The following is a 24,077-nucleotide window of genomic DNA, read 5'->3' on the forward strand; positions in this document are numbered from 1 at the left end:
CTGACATCACTGAGTTATACAGCATGCATAATCTATTTGCACCTGATACTTACTGTAAGACAACAAGCTCTCTATCCAGCACAGTGCAATATCTAACCTTTAAATTATCCATGTGGATAAGCACACTATACTCTTGTACTAGGCTATTCGTGGCCCCAAAGTTATGTATGTATGTGTTTTACTGAACTGGCTGTCATTGTGCAATATCATAACATCATATCTATGAACCCTCCCTCCATAAAGTTATGTGAGGCATTATTAACATATGTACAGTCCATGTTTTTATACACAAAACTCTATGGAGGGTCTAGATCTTGACTGTAGCAGGAGTGCTTGGGTGAAATGAGCAGGATGTACTTTGGTGTTAGCACGTCTACTTTATATTGAAAACCATATGAAAGTAGAAGCAGCATCTGCCTGCCAAAACTTCAAATCTGAACTAACTCTGCTCATTGATAGACTATTTCAGTCAGCGTGTTGTATTTCAGTTACACGTGCCTTTTATTTATGATTAAAAATACTTACACAAAAAAAAAAAAACACAAAGAAACCCCCCAAAACCCACAAACAAACCAAAAAACCCCACTACCACCACCACCAATAACCAAAGCCAAAACCAAAAAAAAAACCAACAAAAAAATTCAAACCAAACAAAAAAAAAAAAATACCCACCAAAACAACCAACCAACCAACCAAACAAAAACGAAAAAACCCAACCAAACAACAAATGTAAAGGAAATAAATTTTTACAATTAAGAACTCTGATCTGTTATGTGCAGAACAAGAGTAGCCTTATTCTTTAATCCTATTGGAATGTGCAAGAAAAGTAATGTTTGATTACTTACATGTGTTTTGTTTGCCTATACAGATTCTCAGAATCTGTACTTTAGTAAATAAAATGCATTTTTAAAGATGCTACATAATTAAGTTAAAGTAGAGAGAAAGACAAACAGATCAAATAAGGCAGAAATCTCCCGACAGATCAATTCACTTGATCACAGAGGTCTTCCTTCTTTTGAAATCAGACAACATTTCATCAGCATTTTAAATACGCATAAAATAAACTACAATTACTTTTGTTCCCTATGAGGGGTGAAAATATTCTGTGTTGTGTTCAAGTCCAAAACTACTGTCTCTTCTTAAATACAATAATGACACTTACCTTCCTCTCAGCTACTTACTAAAAGCCCAGAAGGCAGATGATACCACCAGAGAAGTCCAGTAGTTCTATAGCACTTAAAAGTTGACTTCAAGACACAGTTTTAAAGGTTCTGCTTTTAAATGAATGCTGTTCACAACAAATGCCTGGCAAAGGCCCAGATCAAAGTATCAGGTAATTGTCTAAGCAGTCAAAACAGAGAACACTAATTAATTAGTAATAAATATCCTGAATTATTAAAGAGAAAATTTCTTTGATCTTTGTTTCAAAGCAATTTTTTCTTATGGTTGGAGTGCAATATTTCTAAATTGAGGGACCTTTACTAAGTATCTCCTAGCTGCTGAGAAACTGTTGCTATAGAGACTGAAAATGAGGTGGAAGCTGGCACAGTAAAGCAGAAAGCACACTGTGCTGTAACAAACAGTTGGTGCAACTAAACAAAGGGGAAAAATAGTAAGTCTAGTGGTAATGTCCTAGAATGAGAATTGTTCCGGCCAACCAGAAAGCTTACACACTCTACAGTACATCCAGATGCTAAGGTTTATGCAGAACATATATAACATTTGTAAGACACAAATATTTATCTTAAAGCCCTTTTTCTATTTTTTTCCACAGTTACTCTAACATCCAGGTAGTAGGATTCATCAGTGTTATGAATATCCCGCATACATAGCATTACTCAGTAACTTGTGAGAAAATGTGTACCAGAAATTACTACTTATAGAAAACCCAAACTTAGTGATCAGTGTGTTACAACTGTAACCAGCTTTGAATATGTTACCATATTTTAGCTTTCCTATTATTTTTATTCTTTCTCTCCAAAGTAAAAGCTAGGAAAAGAAACCTTTGCATGCTATTATGCTTTCATAAGGAAAGACCTGAATTTACCTGCAGGCCATTAGGCAAATCTAATTTGAATAATTTAGGATAGAAGAGACATCCAAGACATTAGTTTTGTCTTTCTCCTCCCAGTCTCTGAGAAGAAATTCTTTGTGGTTTTCAGGTGGTGACTCAGAATCCGGTAAGCCTGCTTATATATTGCAGAAACAGTTGATTTCCTTCTCGTTAAAAGCAGTGCAGTGTTGGTGCTGCAACTGCAGTCTGAACTACTGTCTCCACAGATAGAATAAAAGAATTTGAAGAGTAAAAGACTGTCAAATCATATCCCATATAGAAGAAAACAAATGTAAATACACATTAGAGAAGCTAACTTTTCTTCTTCTCTCTTCAAGGAGCTATGGAACAAACCAGGTAGTTTGTCAAGACTACTGGTAGCATCCTTCCCTACTATGCTCTCCTGAGACATCTGCCTGTGGATGCTCCTCAGAGACTCAGCCAATTTTCTGTGCATACAGTACTAGAAACGAATGCCCTGGAGACCACTTCCTCATGAAAGGAATGATTCCTTACCACTTTCCTCAAGACTTTTTACAACACCTGCCTCTACAGCTCCTATGACAAACTCTCCTACGGACATACTTGTAACAATGATATCTCAGTTCCTGTAAATGTTGCTTCTCCCTTAAACATTTCACATAAGAAACGAGACTCTTCCAACTCCCTTGTGATATCTCAGTTTCCTGCGCTCCTCTTTCTAAGACAAGTGAGACCCCCCCCTCCTCATTCTGTCCATACCAGCTGATAAATAACAAACAAAATCCTCTTGGTTTCCTCACGTAAGATGAAGTCTATCTCTGTTCAGAGTTTGAACCTCCTCTTGAATAACGAATTTATTCCAACTGAACAGGAAACTTTTTGTTTTGCTTAAACACTCATTTTGGATAAAAAATTAGGTAGTACAATAATACTTCGTTTAACACAGTCTCCATCTTTTAAGACACCAAACACATGCAAGTGAGAGTGGTTCCTCAACAACCTTGTTTAGACAATGACTTAATTAATTGCATGTTTGCCTTAACACATATGAGTAGTCCCTATGAAACTCAAGAAATAAATAAAAAGATAGAGATAAAAATGATGTATAGAGTCAATTTTTTTGGTTAAAAATAATTTTTGCCTGAGAATATCCATTCTTACACATATACTGTATTTCATTCCATCTGAAACAAGAATTCAGAGCTATAAAACAGCTACTCTATGTGTGACAATCTTGCTCAAAATTATCTTAATATGAACGTTTTAGACATTAAATGATGTTTTTGAAACAGTTTATTGGTCCAAAGAAATAAGTTGTTGGATGTTAATGAAATTCGAGATTCGTTAAAGTCAGTAGGAATTTTGCTTTAGTCTCCAGATTAAGAATACTATATTCACACTCATTTTGAAATATTTTTCTGTCTACAGATTTCCAGGTTTTTGATGAAGAAGTTACTGTAAAAGCTATGACAATGCTTAGCCTTTCTTTGTAATTTGCTCTTTTGAGCAATGGCACATTGTTTTAGTATGGGAATTTTCAGCATTCTCTCCTCCAGAGAACTCTGGTTAATGTGAGCCAGAAGGCAAGACTTCCATCTCTGTAAAAAAAAGAACAAAAAGCACATATTTTTGCTAACCTCCTAAAACACTTATACATGCAAGGAGATAAACAGGGCACTTAGATAATACTTGAACAGTATAGCACCTAAGGTCACAAGAGCAGGCCACAACTAAGCAGTTGGCTGCTAGCAGTGGAAAGTCTGTCTGCTTAGTGTTTAAAGCAGCTACAAGAACGGGACAGCTCTACAGAAAAGTAGTGCCACACAAGAAAAGAGCAGGCAGGGAAGAACACTCCTATCTAATTGGGAATCTTCTGTTTGGGTTAATCAAGGTCATGATTAGTAGAATAATTAAACTCTGTATTTATCAATAAAATATTATTGTGCCTGTAGTCCTTTCCTGAGAAATAAGCACAGATAACCAAAAGGCTTATGTGCTCACTAAAGGCCCTGGGCATTAAGCTCCAAATAGTTTCCCCATTCTTCAGCCTGACCTTAATGCAGAAGAAAAGCTCATAGTATGGTAAGTGCTGATATAAAAGTACTGGAAAGAATTTGAAGGAAGGAAGAAAGAAAACTAACTAGGAAAAAGGCCTATAAGACCTAAAATTAGAAAGGAATGGCTGGGAAAGTGCAGGGATTTGGGAACCTGAGAATAAGGAAAATGTGAGAAAAAATAAAGCACACTTAAAGTTCATCTGTTCTTAATTTGATGAATGATTCTTCTTTCCTTTATATAATCTTAAGAGGACAGAGAACTTGGAAAGCAAAATATGTAGGAAAAGTAGCACAGAGAGACTTGGGGAAGATGAGGTTTTATTCTGCAAGGAAAAAGCAGACTGTGGATTGAAGGGAGTTTTGCCATGGCAGTATCAGGTAGTCTAGAGCATTCCCACATGCTTCTGGATATTAGGAAGGGACATTGGAGTTGTTCTATAGATTTTTAGTTGAAATTTCTCATATCATTGTGCATTTAAAAAATCAAAGTAATGATAAACTTGGTGTGTCATTAACAAAGTGAAACGGCTTAATAATTTATAATGTAGGGAATCTCTAAAAGATCTTTCATCTATTGTAATTGCAAGAAGTGGCAGATGTGGCTGCCTCTTACCAAGATTGCCACCTCTACAGAAAGCAGGAATGTCTCTTTTTTTAGCCAACTGTCTTTGGGTGTCTCAACCTTTTCTTTTTCTGACTGACTTATAGACTAAAGATATTGAATGAACTGTTTAGTGCTGTAACAAATAGAACAACGAGAAGTTTGAGTTCCAATTTACAGTATTTTTCTTCTCTGTTAGAAATTAAACTCATAACTAGTTAGTAAAGAATATTAGAGTATAGTAAAGAATAACTTCCAAAACATACAGTAGTAGGACATGGTGAAAGTGCTTTTCTAATAATAGTTACTTGAGTTTAAAAAAATATTTACTCATAACCTAAGATAAAACATGTCACGCTAAATGTATTATTTATGCTCAGCTTTTATATTCATGATCTGTGAGTAGAAACTTATGAAAACAAGGTTGCTACCATGCAGGTATGCTATTCCTATCACCATGCCCCACGAATGGTCAGGATACATCAGACAAGCACTTGTTATTTCTATTCCTTCCTGAAGGATTTTATATCAATTTTAAATGAAAGGGTCATAAAATAAGAATCCTTTACTCAAATTCTCATTTAAAACTTGATCTCATCTTTCATGGGGAGAAAAACGCACCTTGCCGCAAATATTCTTTACTAGTGATTTTATCAGCTCCATATGGAAGCATTTCTCTTATTTCCTTTAGTGCAACAAGCTTTTCCTGAATGGAGGAAAAAAAGAAAAAAAGGCAATTTTAACATCACCCATTCTTTTCACCCACTGTCATTCCTAGCACAAACTTAATAGAAGTTAAATTAAAATAATCCTTACATGTTACTAATATAACTGAAGATCACACAATCTGACTGAAACTAGAATGTAGATTTTGGGACCAGTCTTTTTAGTATTTTAATATTTAGTGAAATTAAATTATTTTTGTCTCACTAAGTGACAAGAAGTTCATGATGAAATTACTGCTCGCTGTTTCTGTATTTCCTGAAAAATCCCTAATTCTAGTAAAATTTACCCTTCATCAGTGCAGAATCACAGCCACAAGGATCCCAAAAGATGTCTCCTGGCATAGAACAACTTTGTATACTACACAAACAAAATCTACATCAGCAGCACAGAACACAGAAATATTAAATTAAAGCTAATATTTCTGTTTTGCATAAAGCCTGCAGAACTTGGAGGTGCAAATTCTACAATTACAAGGCTAAACTTATTTTATCATCTCCTTTTTGGGCAACAGAACAGTTGTCTGTTCATTTCAATATACAAATAGTACCTTACACTTATAAATATCTGGTATCTATCATGCATAAGTGCCTGTGTGCAGTTTGTACATCTAACACTTGGAGTCAATGTCTCAGTATTCACTGTTATATTGCAATGTACCCATAGGTGGCAGATTGGGCATACTATTGGATAGAAGAGATCCTTACCTGAATCAGATCATGGGCTAAGCGGTCCAGAACTTCTTGGGTCGTTTCATTAATTTCTAATTCTGTCATGACTTCCCAGGTACCATTCTGGAACCTCACTGGCATAGAGAAGACAATTCCTTCAGGAACGCAAAATTGACCTGAAGAAGAGGAAAAAAACGACTCATTATTTCTGCATAAAAAACACATCTTCATCAGCATCAAAATTAAGTCCTACAGACTCGCAAAAGTCTGCAGCTGTAAGATCTTAGTATAAATGGAGACTGCCTTTTCAATGTACAGTTCAAAGACCAAAGAATTACCCTTTTACTGTAACTTTGTATTTTAGTTAGATGTACATGAACCATAAAATTGTAGAATAGTCCAGCCTCCTTGCAATGAGCAGGGACATCTTTAACCAGATCAGGTTGCTCAGAGCCCCATTCAACCTGACTTTAACTATCTCCAGGGATGAGGCATCTGCCCCCTCTCTAGGCAACCTGTTCCAGCGTTTCACCACACTCGTAAAAAATTTCTTCCTGATATCTAGTCTGAATTTCCTCTCTTTTAGTTTAAAACCATTATTCCTTGTCCTATCACAACAGGCCCATCTTTCTTTATAGGCCCCTTTTAAGTACTGAAAGGCCACAATAAGGTCTCCCTGGAGCTTCTCTTCTCCAGGCTGAAAACCCCAACTCTCTCAGTCTGTCCTCATAGGAAAGGTGTTCCACCTCTCTGAGCATTTTCGTGGCATTCCTCTGGATCCACTCCAACAGGTCTATGTCTTGCCTGTGCTACAACACAATTTCTGTAACAATTTTACATGTTTTTTTAACAAATAACGTTATACCTCCTGGGGAAAGCTACAAGAGGATATGAGAAGGAAAAGTATATTTACCTGCAGTAAGTACTCCCACAGAAACGATTTCCCCAGGGGGAGAGCCATGATACCAGTATCTCAGTACAGTGGCTACCGCATGAGCGTGTAACATTCCTGCACAATGAGAGACCTGGGAATTCAGTGAACTCTGTGCAGATAGAAATTCTGAATGGATCCATTCACTATCAAAAAAAAAAAAAAAAAAAAAAAAAGAGAAAGAGAAAAAAAAAAAAGAAGACAGAAAAAAATAAGATGACTGCAGGAAGGATAGTTTTCTAGAGGGAAAAAAACTAAACCTGAAGGAGGAAAATAGTCAAAACTTACTCAAACTTCACTGCTGAAGGCAAAGCACTTAAAGACAGAAAAAAAAGAGGGTCTAACAAGGGGCTCAAAAGCTAACAACAAGCACTACTTATCTATCAACATTGTATTACTTTTACAGGTTGCTCAGGATACCACAGATGGGAAACATGCTTAATATGTAGCAAAATATAGTTATAAACAAAGTTGGCAGGAGAATCAGAACTATATTTAGCACTAGAAACCACTCAACTTCTTTTGCAGACTGAGTAATTCAACTTGAGTTTTCCTTCACGTGCAGCACTACTCAGTAAAGATGAATCTTGAAAACAGAAACCTTTCCTGATGTTTATTAAACAGTTCAGATAAACATGGATTAAAAGCAGTTCTTTAGTTCTACTTAAAAAAAAAAAAAACAAAAAAAACCAAAAAAACAACAAACCAAACAAAACCAAATCTGTACTGTACCTATCATAAATCATATTCAACACAGGACGTGAAAAATTAGCTGGGCCCCAAATAGCAGACTCATATCCATAAACTTTTGCATGTGACAAATCAATGTAGTTACAGCCAGTAATATTACCCCAAACAATCACGTCTTTAACTCCTGTAACACAGGAAAATACATAGATTAATAAAAAGAAAAATATTTTCACAATGTAGGCTTGATTAGGTGACCTTCAGAAGTCACTTTCAAGATGAATTACTCTTCGATTGTGTCCTGCCTTGACAGCAGAAATGACTGCATCTGAAAAATGCAACCATGTTCTCCATAACACATGAAACCTCATCATAAGCTGAAAAATGAATATTAATTCATATAATATTATTGTACATAACAGATAAAACCTAGTAAATACTTAGTTGTTAAAAACCAAAACAAATCATATTGCAAACATACTGCAACATTTCTTTTAAAATCCTGTACATGTAAATATAGAATGCCTGACAGTAAAAAAATAATAATTTAATAAATCTACCTGCTTTGGTTCAAAAGTAATTTCTCAGATAACCTGCTGACAGGCTCTTCAGCCTATTAACTGTTCTATTTTATTAGGCTCCAGAATATCTAGACCTGTAATTGATGACCAGTTCCTATCCCTGCAACACTGAAAGGATCCTAGTGCTGTGCAGGCTGTTGGAGCACACGTTTGCTGTGCAGTGCAGAACTGTGCAAATACAACCAAGCTATAACAACTGACCTGAGAAACAAAGCTAATTAACCTAGAAATAATATGACAACACAGTTGTACTATACTCTAATTATCTGCACAGTAGAATGTTGTCATGTTTATTCACAGCTAGTTTGCGTATCTCCAAATCAACAACGTGCTGCAGAACACAAATGCAATCTCGAAGTCCTATTCCTGATCTGCCACACAGCTCAGTCCTTAGTGTGTTTTCAGCCTGAAATACACACCAGAATAGCAGGGCTGTGTCCAAGAGTTAGAAAAAGAATTTCATGGGATCAGGCACAGATCCAGAAAGCAGTAGGCACAGCGAATGGCAGCACCTGCTAGTCACAACCTGGCATTCTGTACTGCCATGCACTTCAGTGGGTGCACTGCTGTGCTTGCACTTCTGCACACACATCAACTGTGTTCTGCAATGAAACAGATAGTCTCAAACATGTCCATCTGCTGAATTCCCCAAATGCTACCCAAACACATAAATATTTACCTGTTGCATTCATATTCAGCTTCCTGGCCAGCATGGCTTTAGCTGCACTTTCCAAGGATGTTGCAACTGCAATGACATTTTCAGGCTTAATGGATGAGCCATATGTCATCATCATCATCGCCTTAAGGTTTACAAAGGTTTTTCCGGATGAAATTACTCTGACATCACTCTTTGCATTCTTCTCAATCAGGTGAGCATACACTTGACAGATCTCACTAACTTCTCTCATGTAGTACTCAAGGGGCTGGTCTTCACAGTTTAAGAGGACATCATCAAGAACAATGACAACATCGGCTTGAATAAAAGCCTTATCTATTTCTGTGTGCTGTGAAATACTGCGGAGGAGTGGGAATCCCATGTCTTCAGCTTCCATCACAATACCACAAAGAACTTCCTTAAACTGGGCAGTATCAAGCAAATGGATACTGATTTCGGTGGTCATCCCAAACACTTCTCCATTTGCCAACAGAGGGATCAGCTGGTAACAGATGGGAACTGATGCACTGATAAGAGAAGGATATAGAAAAATTATAGTTAATAACTAACCACTGCTTGTTTGGAAGGATTACATAAATAAACACGAAGACATTTCTTTTGTGTTTGATTATGTTTAAATAGACCATTAGCTTGGATCCTTTACTGCTCTTTCTGTCATTTTAACAGGTTAAAAATTAAAACAGTTGGGTCCTCCTTTTATTTGAGGGTTTTTCCATCCTACCCATTTCAGTCAATACTATCACTTAAAAATTGGTGTCTTTAAAAACCACACTTTTTTAAAGGTGCTCTGTTAGGACTACCAGAAATACAGAAATTTCTCAAATAAAAACTGCACGATACTCTTTACGTATTTAAATATGTCCAAAACATTTAATGCAAGATAATTGCACTACAAAATTGCTAGCTTATTTTGTAAATACTTGCTTTTTCCTAAGGCGATCTTCAGCCTAAATGTTGCCTGTTCACATCCCTCAGTTAAACTGGTACAAAATGTAACAAAAGTAGAAATAATTTCTAAATTATACACTGAATGCTCATAGTGAGGGGTCCAGAACCTAATTCAAATCAGCTAATTACGGGGATTCGTGTATAATTTCAGATGGTTACACCTGTTATATGCGCTAGGAAAAAGTGCATTCTTCTGAAGTTGAGTGAAACTTCATAGATATTCTTTTTCTCTCACCTGGTGATCCAGATCTGCAAAGGCTTGATAAGACTTCTAATTTCTTCCTCCTCTTTTTCAATTTCAATATGCGCCTGCAGGTTCTCCTCAGCAATGGCTAACATTTCGTCGCTCAACATTGTTGAGGTGACACCGTAATAGTGCTAAGAACAAAAAAAATTCTCTCTCATCAAATGACAACCCAAACACAGATAACATTAGAAAGAGGAGCTTTATTTTACATTTGAAGGAGGCACGTAGAACAACAATCTTCTAAGAAAATACGAGTTTACAGTCATTACCTGAGCATATTCCAGAAAATCATTAATGCCTCCCAGAAGCAGGCCCTTCCCTCCACGGTCCAACAGCTCTCTCCAAATGATAGGAGAGCGGCTGTGTTTCCATCCATTCGTTTCACAAATGTCATGAAGCCACTGCTAATGTAAACATTCCCAACAAAAGGTTTTAATAGTTTTTCACATTTGATAACACTTAAATGTTACAGCTATAAATATTACTTCATAATTACAAGGTGCTTCACCACTTATGTACCAGTGTGCACAAAATGAAGGAATAACATAAAGCAAGGTATAGTGATACACTGTGATACCTCAGTGAAAGAGCCTGATTTTGCTGCTGTAATTTTGCTCAGTTGTCTTAGCAGTACTAAAGATAGCAATGTTGTGAAGCATCCAGTAATCTGAGGATTGCTATTTAGCTGCAGAAGGAACATAAGCTGCAGAGGTTAATTGCTATTCCCTTAACTAAGTTACTTGGCTCAGATACCAAGCAAAATGGATATTAGGAAAAAATTATTCCCAGAAAGGGCTGTCGGACATTGGAACAGGTTGCCCAGGGCAGTGGTGGAGTCACCATCCCTGCAGGGGTATAAAAGACATTTAGATGAGACTCTTTGGACATGGTTTAGTGCTAGAGTTAGGTTATGGTTGGACTCGATGATCCTGAGGGTCTCTTCCAGCTGAAATGGTTCTATGATTCTATTCTAAAATGTTAAGAGGTAATAAACATCATAGTACTGTCTATCTCATGAAGTAATACTGCATGTTTTTCCATTTCTTATAGGAACTAAGGTGTCAAGGCAACAGGTCTACAACAAAAGTACTCAGAAAGGCCCATCCACCTTGTAAATAAATACATCAGATTTAATTCCAGGCTTCTATTGTAATTCAAAGCCCTTGAATGCCAGAAATGTTCTTGACAAGTAACAACTCTGAGGCATATGCAGTCACAGGGTGCTAAAGATTTATAGGCTGAGCAGTCACTTATACATAATAAAAAATAATGAACTTGAACTTCTTACTAGCAAAATGGGTTTAGGCCGGTGCTCATTTTGTGCCCCTCTTCTGTGGGACGACTCACGAGAATTCCGGTCCCTCACAACATTCAAACCTTCCCTCTGGCTGGCGCTCATAGCCAAAGCTGCTCCCGCAGCACTTCTATCATAGAATCATTTCAGTTGGAAGAGACCTTCGGGATCATCAAGTCCCGCCATAACCTAACCAACTCTAGCACTAAACCATTTCCCTAAGAACCTCGTCTAAACACCTTTTAAACCCCTCCAGGGATGGTGACTCCAGCGCTTCCCTGGGCAGCCTGTTCCAATGCCTGACAGCCCTTTCCGTGAAGAATTTTTTCTTAATATCCAATCTAAACCTCCCCTGGCGCAACTTGAGGCCATTTCCTCTTGTCCCATCACTTGTTACTTGGGAGATGAGACCAACCCCATCCATGCTCCAACCTCCTTTCAGGCAGTTGTGGACAGTGATAAGGCCTCCCCCTCAGCTCCTGTTCTCCGGGATAAACAGCCCCAGCTCCCTCAGCTGCTCCTCATCAGACTCTATACACATATCAAAACACCAAAACAGAACAAGAAGAGGTATACTAGAGGTAAGCGCTTTACTTGCTTTGTAGAGCACTGGGACATCTACCATCCCTTACCTCCCATTTGTCAGGGTGCTGAGTGATCTTGTGGACCCTGAAGTGCGGCAGGTTCGCCTGCAGGTAGTCAGCCAGGAGCTCAGCCTTGGCATAGTGAGGGCAGTTCGCCTTACCTGTGAACACAGCGACAACACGGTCTATAGAACATTTGGTGACAACCGACCGGTAAAAGCGCTTAACGGTCCAAACGTCTTTTAACGGCGCCTCACCCGCCAGCACGAGCTTGGCCATGCGCGCGCCGCCCCGCAACGGCCGCCTCGTCGTTGCCCGGCAACGCGCCGCGCGCCGCGGCGGTTTGACCCTCGGCTCGCGCCGTCACCTCTCGCGAGGCCCGCCGAGAGCGCGCGGGCTCTCGGGGCCCCGCTGTCATGGCGCCGCTGTCGCGTGCGAGGTAACGGCTACCGGGCGCGCGGGGACCAGGCGCGCGCGACCCGCCCGTCCTCTCCCTTCCCCTTCCCGCACGGCTGAGGCGGGCGGCGCGCGGCGCGGGCTGCGGGGGCCGCGGGTTCGAGTCCCGTGTGGAGCCGCGCAAAGGGCCTCGGTCTCCTTGGGGCCGGGCCGCCGGCCTGCGGCACCGCTACCCTACCCTACCCTAAGCCCGGGCAGCTCTCCCAGCCCCGGCGGGGTTCACAGAATCACAGAATGTCAGGGGCTGGAAGGGACCTGGAAAGCTCATCCAGTGCAATCCCCCCATGGAGCAGAAACACCCAGATGAGGTTACACAGGAAGGTGTCCAGGCGAGTTGGAATGTCTGCAGAGAAGGAGACTCCACAACCTCCCTGGGCAGCCTGGGCCAGGCTCTGCCACCCTCACTGAGAAGAAGTTTCTTCTCAAATTTAAGTGGAACCTCTAGTGTTCCAGTTTGAACCCATTACCCCTTGTCCTATCATTGATTGTCACTGAGAAGAGCCTGGCTCCATCCTCCTGACACTCACCCTTTACATATTTGTAAACGTTAATGAGGTCACCCCTCAGTCTTCTCTTGTCCAGCTCCAGAGCCCCAGCTCCCTCAGCCTTTCCTCACACGGGAGATGCTCCACTCCCTTCAGCATCTTTGTTGCCCTGTCAGGAGTTATGTCTCCTCGGAGAAATATCATTTGGGAAGAGACTCTTCATCCCAGTGTAGCTTTTGGTTAAAACAAAACAAAGCTGATACCCAGGATGAGTTAGATTTGTGTGAAGATGTTTGACTTAAATGAGACACAATAAAAGTCCTTCTACAAACCACTTTGCAGATATTTCTTTTTTCTTGCAAATGCTGTGCATAGATTTGGCGGTTTGCTTTAGGAAAGTCTGGTAACTAATCTGTAATTTTCAATTGTCTTTACAGATAACTGATCTTATGCGGTTTCTCTGCGACTGTTTCCACCAGTAGAATTTCCCTGAACCCCTCACTTTGAGTTGGCATTTCAATTCTGTGCATGAGACACTAGCAAAAATGAATAATAAAATAAGTTATTTGTTAAATACTGCCCGATGCATGCATAGATGCAATTTGGTGCTCAATCCAAAATCTTCAGCTATAACAAGAAAACACATTTTATGGATTGGCACATACAGGGATCCCCTGGAAAATGTGAACTTCAGGAAATTATTTTTAAATATATTTCCTTCTCTGCATGGATCACCTCTGCGATTTCTGTCTCAAAAGATAGATGTTTTTAGCATGGATGCTAAAACACAACCAGAGAAGAGCACAGAGGCTTTGATGAGTGAGGGGGCTCCCCAAAGCTCCGTGGAACTTGAAAAGCTGGATGATTCTGGGAGCTTCAAAGGGAAGCACACAATGGATCGGAGTGAACCATTCTTTAATAGCCTCCAGAACTGCACCTGCCCATCTGATGTACTGGACTTGGCTTCAGAGTCTGCTGTTTCTATTAAGCACTTCACAAACTGTTTAACGACACTATGGAGGCTCTTGAAAAACCTGTCGGAAGAGCAGCAGCGCTACGAGAAGCAGCTGATCTTTGAGCACCCAGCTTTCGTCAAGCTTTGTCAGCAGCTGCTGCGGGACTCCCGAAAGATGATGCGGGGTGACCTGGTGTTCAGTCTGCATGCTGCGGTGAAACTGGGCGTTCCTCAGAACACTCTCTTAGTCCAGACTTTGGTGAGGGTGTGCCAAGTAAGTAGCAAAATTCTCCAAAACTTGGGATGAAACCTCAGGGCTCATCCTGGAAGGCTCTGCAACATCAGAGAGAGTTGGGGTGCAGGCCTCACTTAGTCTGATGTTCCATGGAAACAGGACTCCCGTAGTTAATTTGTGTATACTTCTAATTTCCTTCATCTTTGAAACCACTGCCTGATTTCAGGCAAATTTAACATACAGGAGAAATCTCAAAAATCATTACCCTTTCCAAATCAACTCAATTTGACTGATGTGGACCTTGGAGGTCACTGCAGAATTAAAGCTTATGAATTGATTTCTGGGGGAAAACAGAAGACAGTGGGTACAGATTAAGAGTGGTCACTTGCTTATCTGAAACTTTTACTGGTCTGAAGTAATCTGACATTGTGAAAACTCTTTAACAGGAGAAGCTCAATCAACTTGATAACCGATGTATCTCAGTTTTGGCAACTACTTTAGCAGTGCTGGAAAAAGACAAGAATGTGAGCGCTCTTCAAGCTGGATTACAGTGAGAAAAATACATCTTTTGCATGTTCTTCGTATTTCAATATTGTTTGAATATATATGTCTTTTAGAAATCCTGGGGGAATGCCTGTGCATAAAACACATGTTGTGGTTTTAGTAGTTAAATGATCTTGAGATAGCAGCTGTACAAGACTGATTTTTGGCGTTGTCTTTGCAGTTTCAAACTGAAAGGCTACGACTGCATAGGGTACTAGACTGCTCTGCAGGGGATTCATATGCTGACTGCTACATATGCTACTGTGTTTTTTTTGTGATGCCAATCAAATTACTTCGCATATCTATGCTGCTGTTTTACCTGTGTGTAGAAAGGAGGTAATGGTACTAGCTTGTTTTGTGAGGTGTTTTGATTTGTCATGATGAAAAGTGCTGTTTAACAGCAAGGGAATATAGTCTTTTAATTTAGTAAATTAAAATTAAGATTAAGACAAATTTAGACTTTGTGTCCAGCAAGGCTGCCTGTGTAGTGCTTTATCAGAACAACTTCTTTGGCTGTAGTGATTTTTTTTTGTGGGCTAATGGGTTTTATATGGGTAACCAGTCTGCTTACTCCTGGGATTTTTACTTAGGTTGTCACAAAATTTGCCGTGGATTAGTGCTTCTGGTCCTGTGTCAGGTCCTACTTTGAGAAGGTGGATGTGTTAGGCAAAAATCAGGTTCTCCTGGAAGCTCAGGTAGACAGTTCTTGTAAGTTGATAGAAAGCAGGAGATCAAACTACAGCTTTTTCTCTCTCTTGATGTCTGGAGCTCTTACCCATTTGGAGGAAGCCACATCTGCAGGGATGAACTTCAGAGCAAGTGCACTGCCTTAGAAAGTAACACTTCGTATTTTTGTAGCTGGGTTATTTAAGGGTGATTCACACATAACAATTACCTCCAGCTGAGCCAGAACAGGAGGTGCTGGGAATGCAGAACTCCTTCATCTTGTGCTTATCATCCCTCAGTGTTACAATAACCCCTTCTGTTCCTGCAGCCCACAGCACTGCTTGTGTGTTTTTTTCCCTCAGTTGCACCAAGTTGTTGTCAGTGTCTGTCCCCAAGTTTCAGAACTTGCCTGCACATAGATGACTTCCTGCAGAATAGAGTTAATTCCTTGAGGCTTAACAGCACTCACATCTGCAGAGTCACATGTGCAGACTGGACAGGTGCCACTGCTGTTAATGTATCAGCAAAAACACTCATCTATCAAGATAACATTAAGAAAGCATAAATAACTATTTCTGTATGGGAAAATATCCATGCTGCAGCTATATATGTAGAGTTATGCCAGCCTTGCATAAAAGGAAGTGGGAGAGGAGCAGAGAATTACAGCTTTAACTTGGGAGTCCATCAGTGAGGCAGAGTGGGGCTACCTACCTGTTTCTGCTGAAATGAGGAAAACTCTATCAAACAGTTAACTCTCTAGCTGAAGGCTTTGTGTGTGTTTCTTCATCAGATTACTAGTGGAGCAGCGCATTCCAAGTATCAGAGACATCTTTATGCTGCAAAACCTGATGAAATGCGTGGGAAAAGATGCTCCAGTCTTTCTGAAAAAGAAATTAGAGGTAAATTTAGTTGGAGGCTCATTTTTACTTCCACAAAGCCTGTGCTCTTGCATCATTTATAAATTGTGTATGTTTCTTTCCAGACACTCCAAGAGAAAATCTAATAGATCTTAATAGCATTTGCTGTATGAGTCATAGTCCAGTTATATCTGCAGGAGGAACTTAAATTTGGACACTGGGGATATCCCACCATGAAAGGGGGCAGAAAGCAATGGAGATGGTACAAAAGGAATCGAGCCAGTAAAATATCAGCACCCTCACCTCTTGTTTGGGTTGGCTACATGGTATTTCATAGAAGCATTTACAGGCTGTTACCCTATTCCCTTGCCCAGCTTGTGGCTGGAAGACCAGAAGACAGCAGACTAGAGGACCGATGGGAGTGAGATGCCAGGAGAATTCGCCTAGCTCACGGCCTTCTCTTTTCTCTGTGTCTGAAAGGTCCCCTGGGAAATATAGTGGCTGGGAGAAGGTTTTATGGTAGAGTGTAGTGGGTTTCGTCCCCTGATTATAGACACTTTTTGAAACCTTCTTTCAAACAGGGTCTGCTAAGGTTTTCATCACGTAGCAAAGGGCTCTGATGTCAGAGTTTATAGTAGTATTTGTGGGGAAGTGAGGGAAGATACCAGTGATGGGAAACTGGGCAAGAATAGAGCAGTGCAGGGGGCTCACGCAATGTGTTTGACTTAAGTAAATCAGGAAACCTTGGACAAGGTACCACTTAGAAGATGATGAGAAACTGGCTGAAGATATGGTGGAATGTGGAACCAAGAGGAAAGTAACCTTTCCACTTGTTAACTGAAGGGAGCTCTTAATTTTGTGAGCCTACAGGGTGCCATTTTTAATACTGTGTAATTTCTATTGTAGATGCGTTTTATGTTTAACCTTTGATAGGCATGCAGTAAGAATATTGTGTTTTAATAGTCAATATACTTTGTAGTCTCATTTTTACTGTCATTTATTTCAATCTAATTACTGCTTTGATAAATGAAGTCTCTTCTGTGGCATCAGAGCTGACCTTCTGTGCCTCAGTCTGCATTTGTAGCTGGGTGTTTGTATTAAAGGTACAGCACTCAGTGTGCTGGTGGATCACTTTGAAGGCTTTGCAGCTTTCATGTGCATCCAAAACAGTAATTGGAGCACTATTAAATAAGTCAACTATGCCAATTATATTTTTGCTACATTTTTAAGAGTTGGTAGAAGATACATATTTGCAGTATTTGGAAATAAGCTCTACTGAGATTTCTTTTAAAAAATCCATATAAAGGCAAATTTCTGGGAACTTGCATGGTGACATGGCTATAGAACACTTGATCTGCTATAATTGTGTAGTAAGAAATTGAGAGTAGTCACTTTATGCTTTTGCTGTTTGTTGCTCCTTTTTCTTTCATATAAGTCTGAGCAGGCTAAGAAAGCAGTGATAATATACCTGAAGAGTGAAGGATTCATAAACTCTAATTCACTTTAGATGGCAGTTCTGAAAGAGATAGACCGTCTGACTTTCTCGAATGCTCTGCGTTTGTTTTTGGCTCTTGCTGCAATGAATTATTGTTCCATTCCAATCCTGAATGCCTGCAGTAAAAAGATCCAGGGTAAGAAAAAACATGTTTATTACATTTCCTTTCCTTATACCAAATTCTTCCTAATTATTGTATCATCTCCCTTTTCTGATTTCCTTTAAAACTCAGGAAACATCTTTGCCTTACAAGATATTACAGTAATGCAGAGCCATTTGACAAGCAGCAAGACAGAAAATTACTTATTGATAATGAAAGCAAATAATTCTTGTCATCTCTGGCCTTCTTAACATTTACCTGAACTGTATCTTTTTCTTTACTTTTTAGGAAAAAGAGTTGAATTCTAGAAAGAAAAAGTAGATTTCAGATAAACTTTTAAAACAAATCTGAATTGGAAATGGACATCTTACAGGACGGATTGGTGGCTTAGTGTGATTAGTTGATAAACTAAAGGGAACAGTGTTTCCCTGTGAACTGGATTTCATTATTGAATGCTGCTTAATTGACCTCATGCTGCAGCCCAGAAAAAAAAAAAAAAGTTAAACTAATGCTTTCACCTCTCTCCATACCTTTAGAGTACATTTCTTAAGTATATGTGGTCAGTATGTATTGATTCAGACTTGAAATACATGTGAATTTGTGTGTAAAAAACCAGTAAGATAGCAAAATAGCATTCTTAACAGAAATGAAGCAGGAGTGTTTGGGCTGCCTGTACAGCTACTGTTTGTTGTAGGTGTTAGGACACTGTCTTTAATAACATATTTGGGGTATTCCACACTGAGTACACAGACTAGATGGCATACACAGAGTGAGCAGCTACTCTATTTGTTTTGCATTTTTTAGTGCATGTTTTCAGGTCTTACATGCTGCACATCATGTAAATTATGCTCTGGGGACGGTGCAATTAATTTCTGGACAGAAATGACCCCTGTCAGAGGCTGGAGATGGATTTGGAAGAGGAGGGAGAGGCACGCTTTGGGGACCATGGGGCAAAGGAATTCTCCAGCAGGTTCTTCACATCCTGTGCTGGGGCTCTTAAGAACGCAGCCCTCTCTTCCATAGCTGGGGACCTGACCAGAATTCTTGTAACTGTGTATTTCATGGGTACTTATGGAGCTAATTTTTGCAGCAGCAAGGGAGTGACCTAGTGATGATACTAGTTCTCTAATTCTGCAGAAGAGAGAAGTTAAGGTCAAAGTGTCCAGCAATATGAATCCTGGAACAGAAGATCTTCTGGGAACACAGTCTTCTTGCTTCTGTTGTTGATTTGTCTCCTTTTGGTGATTTATCGCTTTCTAGCTTGGTCCTGACTCGGTTTGTTTTCTTCTGCCTCTGTTTCTTCCATGTGATTTAGCTCAGTTGATTTTGCCTAGCCAGCCTCAGTCTGTTCCACAGTTCCTTGTTGTTTGTTGGGGTTTTTTTCCCCTTCTCCATCCTTCAGCCAAACTGTTCCCACAGTATCTCCCAACCTACAACTCTCATTGCTTTGTATCATTTGTCCTTTTTTGCTCTTTCGTTGCAGAGAATGTTCATGATGTTCCATTTCGGACATTAATCCTCATTCTGGAAACTTGTTACAATCTCCAGTACCGTAATGTAAAACTGTTCTCAGCGTTAGCAGACTATGTTCATTCTGCTGCCTGCCTTTGGGACAAAAGACAAGTGAGTTTCAGACCAAATAGTTTAGAGTGGTACAAGTAGCATAAGACATTTCTGGTGCTTTCCATTTTACCTTACTTCAAGTTTGTGTTTGATCTTTAGAGAACACATTTTTTATGAACACCAATCTGATGAAGCTGATAGAGTTAATTTTTTAAAATGCTCTTCTATTTATTGATGAATAAATAAACAAGAAATAAAAGAGGTGTTACAGTTTGAAAAAATTGCTTTCATTAAAAATACCTGTTACAAAATCAACAGATAGGATCCACTGGCTTTCTTGACCTTATAATTCTATCTTTTCTTTTAGATTGTCCTTCTCCTTTCTGCCTTTGAGACACTCACCTTTCAGCCTCATGAGCTGATGGGTGTTTTTGCTGAGAAGGTGACAGAAGACCCTGAATTCCTCAACTTGAAAAGCCTTTTGATTGTTCTCCGAGCTTATTCAAGACTCTACTATGTTCCCAGAGGCCAAAAGAATCTGTAGGTTTTCATTTAGAATGCCTGATAATACGTTATGTAGTCAGTATACAGTCATGTATGGCAACTAAGTTGTGAAAGAGTTCATAATCCTGTTTTATTAATCTGTAAGGTAAATTTTTTTCTACATAGGAATTTTCCTCTGTAATTGAAAATTGGGACCTTGGTTCTAGACTGACCAGGCTACTAAATCTGTTGGTAGGCAGCTGTGTCCTTGAAGAATCAAAAGCTAGTGTTAGATTACACAACATATAATTATACAATAGAATAAAGATTTCTGACTTGTGTTTTTGTTTGAAATCTGTATTTTCTATAGCCTTGTTTGTGTACTTAGATACTTTTCTTCTGCTTTTGGAAAAGGTTTTTTGAGACTCTTCATAGCTGCTTGATTAAGTACCTACCTCAGATTTCCAACACAGAACTGCTGAAGGCAGCGTATTCACTTTGCATCTTAGGGTATCTTCCTAATCAGGCACTTGATGAGCTGCTGCAAAAGGACAGCAGGAACGAACTTCTGCAATCAGGTCAGGCCTTACTTTGTCATGTTCTTGTTTGAAAAAGGATAGTCTGCCTCCGTACATAATTTGTTGTAATTGTTTTAAAAATTTAGAACTTAAAGAATGATTTATATTCAAGTTGAAGTCCTTAAGACAAAGCTAATGTAGGTGAACTAAGTGACCTGTTTCTGTGCTAGGGCATCCAACTTATTGTCTTGGGTCCCCTGGTGGCAGTAGTTTGATAGTAGATGTGTACATGGAGAGAGGTGAATATGAGATTTGTGAAAACGGTAGAAATGTGTAAGAGCCAGGGGTTCTATCTTTGACAGATGTTCAGGAATTTTTAAAAACACAGGAAGTCTGAACCTTTGTAAACCAACCTTAGTACCTGGAATCATGAGTAAAAGGGATTTTTCGACTGTTTCAAGTTACAATGAGGAACTTGAAATGGTTTGTAGGAGAATTTGGTTTCCGTATTACAGTTCTGTACAGCCAGTCGGGTAGTTGAGCAGAGCACAGCTGCAGTGTACAGTAAAACACGGCCTGCTGGAACTGAACCTGAAAGCTGCAAAGCTGTAACTGCTTAGAGTTTGTGCAGCTTAGTACTCTGAAAGTACCATTTCAAAATTATGGCCAAGTCTGATATCCCTTCTTTGTTTTATAAATACCCTTCTGCTTGTCTGGGTTTTATAAATGGTTTTTATACATGCTCTCCCATTCCATGTTCTCCTTAGGTTTCCTGGAATAACCAATACCATGCGCAGAGCTGTGTACAGTAGGGGGGAAAGACTGAATGAATGGGCACGTTCTAGCCATGGTCTTTAATATTATAATTAGTGAATTGATGGTGTATATTTAACAATATATTGAAGATACTCAATAATATTCAGTAAAAAAACAATTGAGTTTTGATTTCTGGATTGAAATTAATTTGCCAGAATAGACTATAAGTGATAGTAAAATGAAAAATTCTGTGAGATCACAGAATTCTAGAATCATTTTGGTTGGAAGAGACCCTCAAGATGATACATTGGATGTAATTTTTTGTTTGTGTCCTTTTTCAGATGATCTTTACAAAGAACAAAAGGAAATGATGCTTCGCTGTGTGAAAACATGTATGGAACTTGACAGCCCTTCCTTCACAAAGCCTGCATTCGTACCGACTGAGAATGGCTCCTCATTAGTATCTGTTAATCTCAGAAAGGCTCGGGATGCACTGATAGAACTTCTGGGAGATGAGAACATGTTTCGGCAAAATGTTCAGCTACCATACAAATATCATATCGGTATGAAGCCAAATTACTGTCATATTGGTTTTAATGTAGGTTTATAATCCCTAAAATAATAAGGAGGTTAGAAATTTGCGTAGAGTACAAGTGCTTAAAAGTGCAACACCTTGAAGACACAACCTTGTAACTAGTGATGGACTTGCTTGGTGAATCTACCTTCTAGGATGCTTCTGTTAAACTTTTTAAGTCAATTTACTAAAACATTATGATTACTTCTGTTTACAAAACTGCTTTGCACTTTTTGTTAAGCTTCAGCGGGCAGATGTTAATTGTATATAAATCCAATATGGCCAACTGCTAAACTATGATTTCCCATAAAGTTAGACCTACAGTTTTGAAAAACAAATGTATTTTTGGTTTTGTTTTTTCTGGAGATGTGCAAGTTATAGCTGTCTGCACTGGTTGCAGGGAGGAAAAAGGCATCAGTAACATATAAATGATTAGGGAACAGCAACTAGAGCAGTGACGGTATCTGTTACCTTTTCAGATGAGCTGGACATTTGAAAACAATTTGAACAATTAATGTTCAAACGAGAACATTAATTGTAACCTCTTGCAATGCTGAATGTTTTGTTGCTTTATTTTCAGATTTTGAAATCAGAATGGATTCAGTCAGAAAGCAAGTGCTTCCAATAACTGCAACAGATGATGGTGCTGACTCAAGTGTTCAAAGGTGTCTTTTTTGACTGCATATTTTTTCTAGCAGGCTAGTTTGATTTATATGTGTTCCATCCAGTTACTTCTTTGATTCATGGATTTGCAGAAGCAAAGTAGATATTTGTGCTCACTGAAATGTACAAAAGTTGCCATGCTGGTTCAGAGCAACAACTCATCCAGTTCACTACCACCTCCTAAAACTTAACATTCCAGAGAAAGAGGCAGGAAACATCCCAGTAATCTGATGCTCTCTTAATGGAGACAGGTTTTGAAGTATGACTGAAATCCCTTCCAAAAAATTGCTGCATTATGGTTTTAAAATTCCAAGTATTTCTGTGTCCAACTAAAGTTTCAGTTATTCTCCTAATGTTATGGCAATTAATTCAGCTGCTGAAATATAATTTGAATAGAAAGGATCATCATATCCACAGTTTAGGTGATTAAATTAATCTTGTGTAGAAGAATGACCTCTCAGTAACTGAAGTGGGACATACATCATTTAAGTAACACTTAAATAGAATTAGGTAATACTTAACATTTGTGTGCTGGATCACTGCACAGCAATGTATGTTGTATACTTTGCTTTTTGGGAGAAGGAGAGCTAGTGAATTGTGTAACAAACTCACTGTCAGGCGTCCAAAGCTTTCAGCTTTCCTCTCCTTTCCAAGTAGGTTTTTATGGCAGGAAGTAACTGATTCTGAATATTAGTAAAGGATCAAAGTAAATGCAGAAGCTGTCAAAATAATGTAGAATTTTGAATGCTCTATTTCCTTTTCATTGTGGGAAAAGTGGAGATCTAAGGATTTCATTCTGCTGGAGGAATTTGGGTAGATGCTGATACTTGTGTGAAGTTCATAGAAGAAGAGAGGCTCTAAATTACTTCAGTCTGGAAAAGGATAATGAAATTTGTGCACTCCTAATATTTTACCAGCAGAAAGACAGCTGTATATTCTGCAGTGTTAAAGGACATCATTGAATCATTGTCCTAAAAGTGCTTATTCTGCATTTGTACAATGGAGTCTTCCCTACTTTTCTTGGTTGCAGATTGGCTTTTCTCTTTGTTCCTCTGTCTGCCTTCTGTGTGGGTACGATGCACCCCCAAGGGAAGCTGGCAATGAAGAGGCGGCATCTAAATAAACTGGGCTATCATGTGATTCTGGTAAGCAAATAAAAAGAAGCTACTGAATTGCTTTCTACTTAAAAAAACCTATGTGACTTGGGCTGATTTCCCAGATTTTTATAGAATGAGTGGTTCAAGTCAGCTTGTTTTCAAAATACAACTCCCTATGGCCTTCCCATCACTAAGTGCTTGGTTTGTGGGACAGGGTAGTTTGCTGAAGACAACAGAACTAATATAATACCTTTTCCTTTTCCTTTCTTCCAGGTCCTGAACAAGAAGTTTCAGGAAATGACAAATGAAGATGCAGTTGAGTTTTTGAAACAAAAAATTTATTCAGAAAATGCTTTCAATTTTTCTGAAGTCACTGTGCAGGATAATAATTAAAATAAACCATCAATTTTGGATCTCCTGATGTCTCTTTTTCCTGTGCTATTACTGTAAGGTTTTAATGGAAGAGATAAGCAGTTCTGTAAACAACTGCCTACTCCAGATTATTACAGATTGAGAAAAGTTTGTAAAGTGTCTGCTAATAGTGAGGGTTTTCTTTTGTGAAGTGGGAGTGGGTTTTCTTTAGTGGAAGGAACTAA

The 24,077-nt window shown here is 39.0% G+C and overlaps 2 protein-coding genes across 2 annotated transcripts; one reads left to right on the forward strand and one right to left on the reverse strand.

Moving 5' to 3' along the window:
* Positions 1-3,601: 3,601 nt before the first annotated feature.
* MDH1B (malate dehydrogenase 1B) lies at positions 3,602-12,314 on the reverse strand (the record flags this gene model as incomplete). The annotated part of the gene is made up of 9 exons (XM_080346665.1): positions 3,602-3,633; positions 5,315-5,399; positions 6,124-6,263; positions 7,001-7,164; positions 7,751-7,892; positions 8,966-9,468; positions 10,146-10,288; positions 10,427-10,561; positions 12,084-12,314. The coding sequence occupies 9 exons, from the start codon at positions 12,312-12,314 to the stop codon at positions 3,602-3,604; spliced, it is 1,575 nt and encodes a 524-aa protein (XP_080202791.1).
* A 1,207-nt stretch (positions 12,315-13,521) lies between these two features.
* Positions 13,522-23,874, forward strand: FASTKD2 (FAST kinase domains 2; the record flags this gene model as incomplete). Its single annotated transcript, XM_080347231.1, has 11 exons — positions 13,522-14,205; positions 14,613-14,716; positions 16,166-16,274; positions 17,740-17,863; positions 19,311-19,450; positions 19,758-19,930; positions 20,288-20,451; positions 21,489-21,710; positions 22,302-22,386; positions 23,415-23,529; positions 23,755-23,874. 11 exons carry the CDS (start codon positions 13,522-13,524, stop codon positions 23,872-23,874), a joined length of 2,040 nt encoding a protein of 679 aa, XP_080203357.1.
* Positions 23,875-24,077: the final 203 nt, after the last annotated feature.

Source organism: Nesoenas mayeri (genome assembly GCF_963082525.1).
Source record: "Nesoenas mayeri genome assembly, chromosome: 6".
Lineage (NCBI taxonomy): Eukaryota > Metazoa > Chordata > Aves > Columbiformes > Columbidae > Nesoenas > Nesoenas mayeri.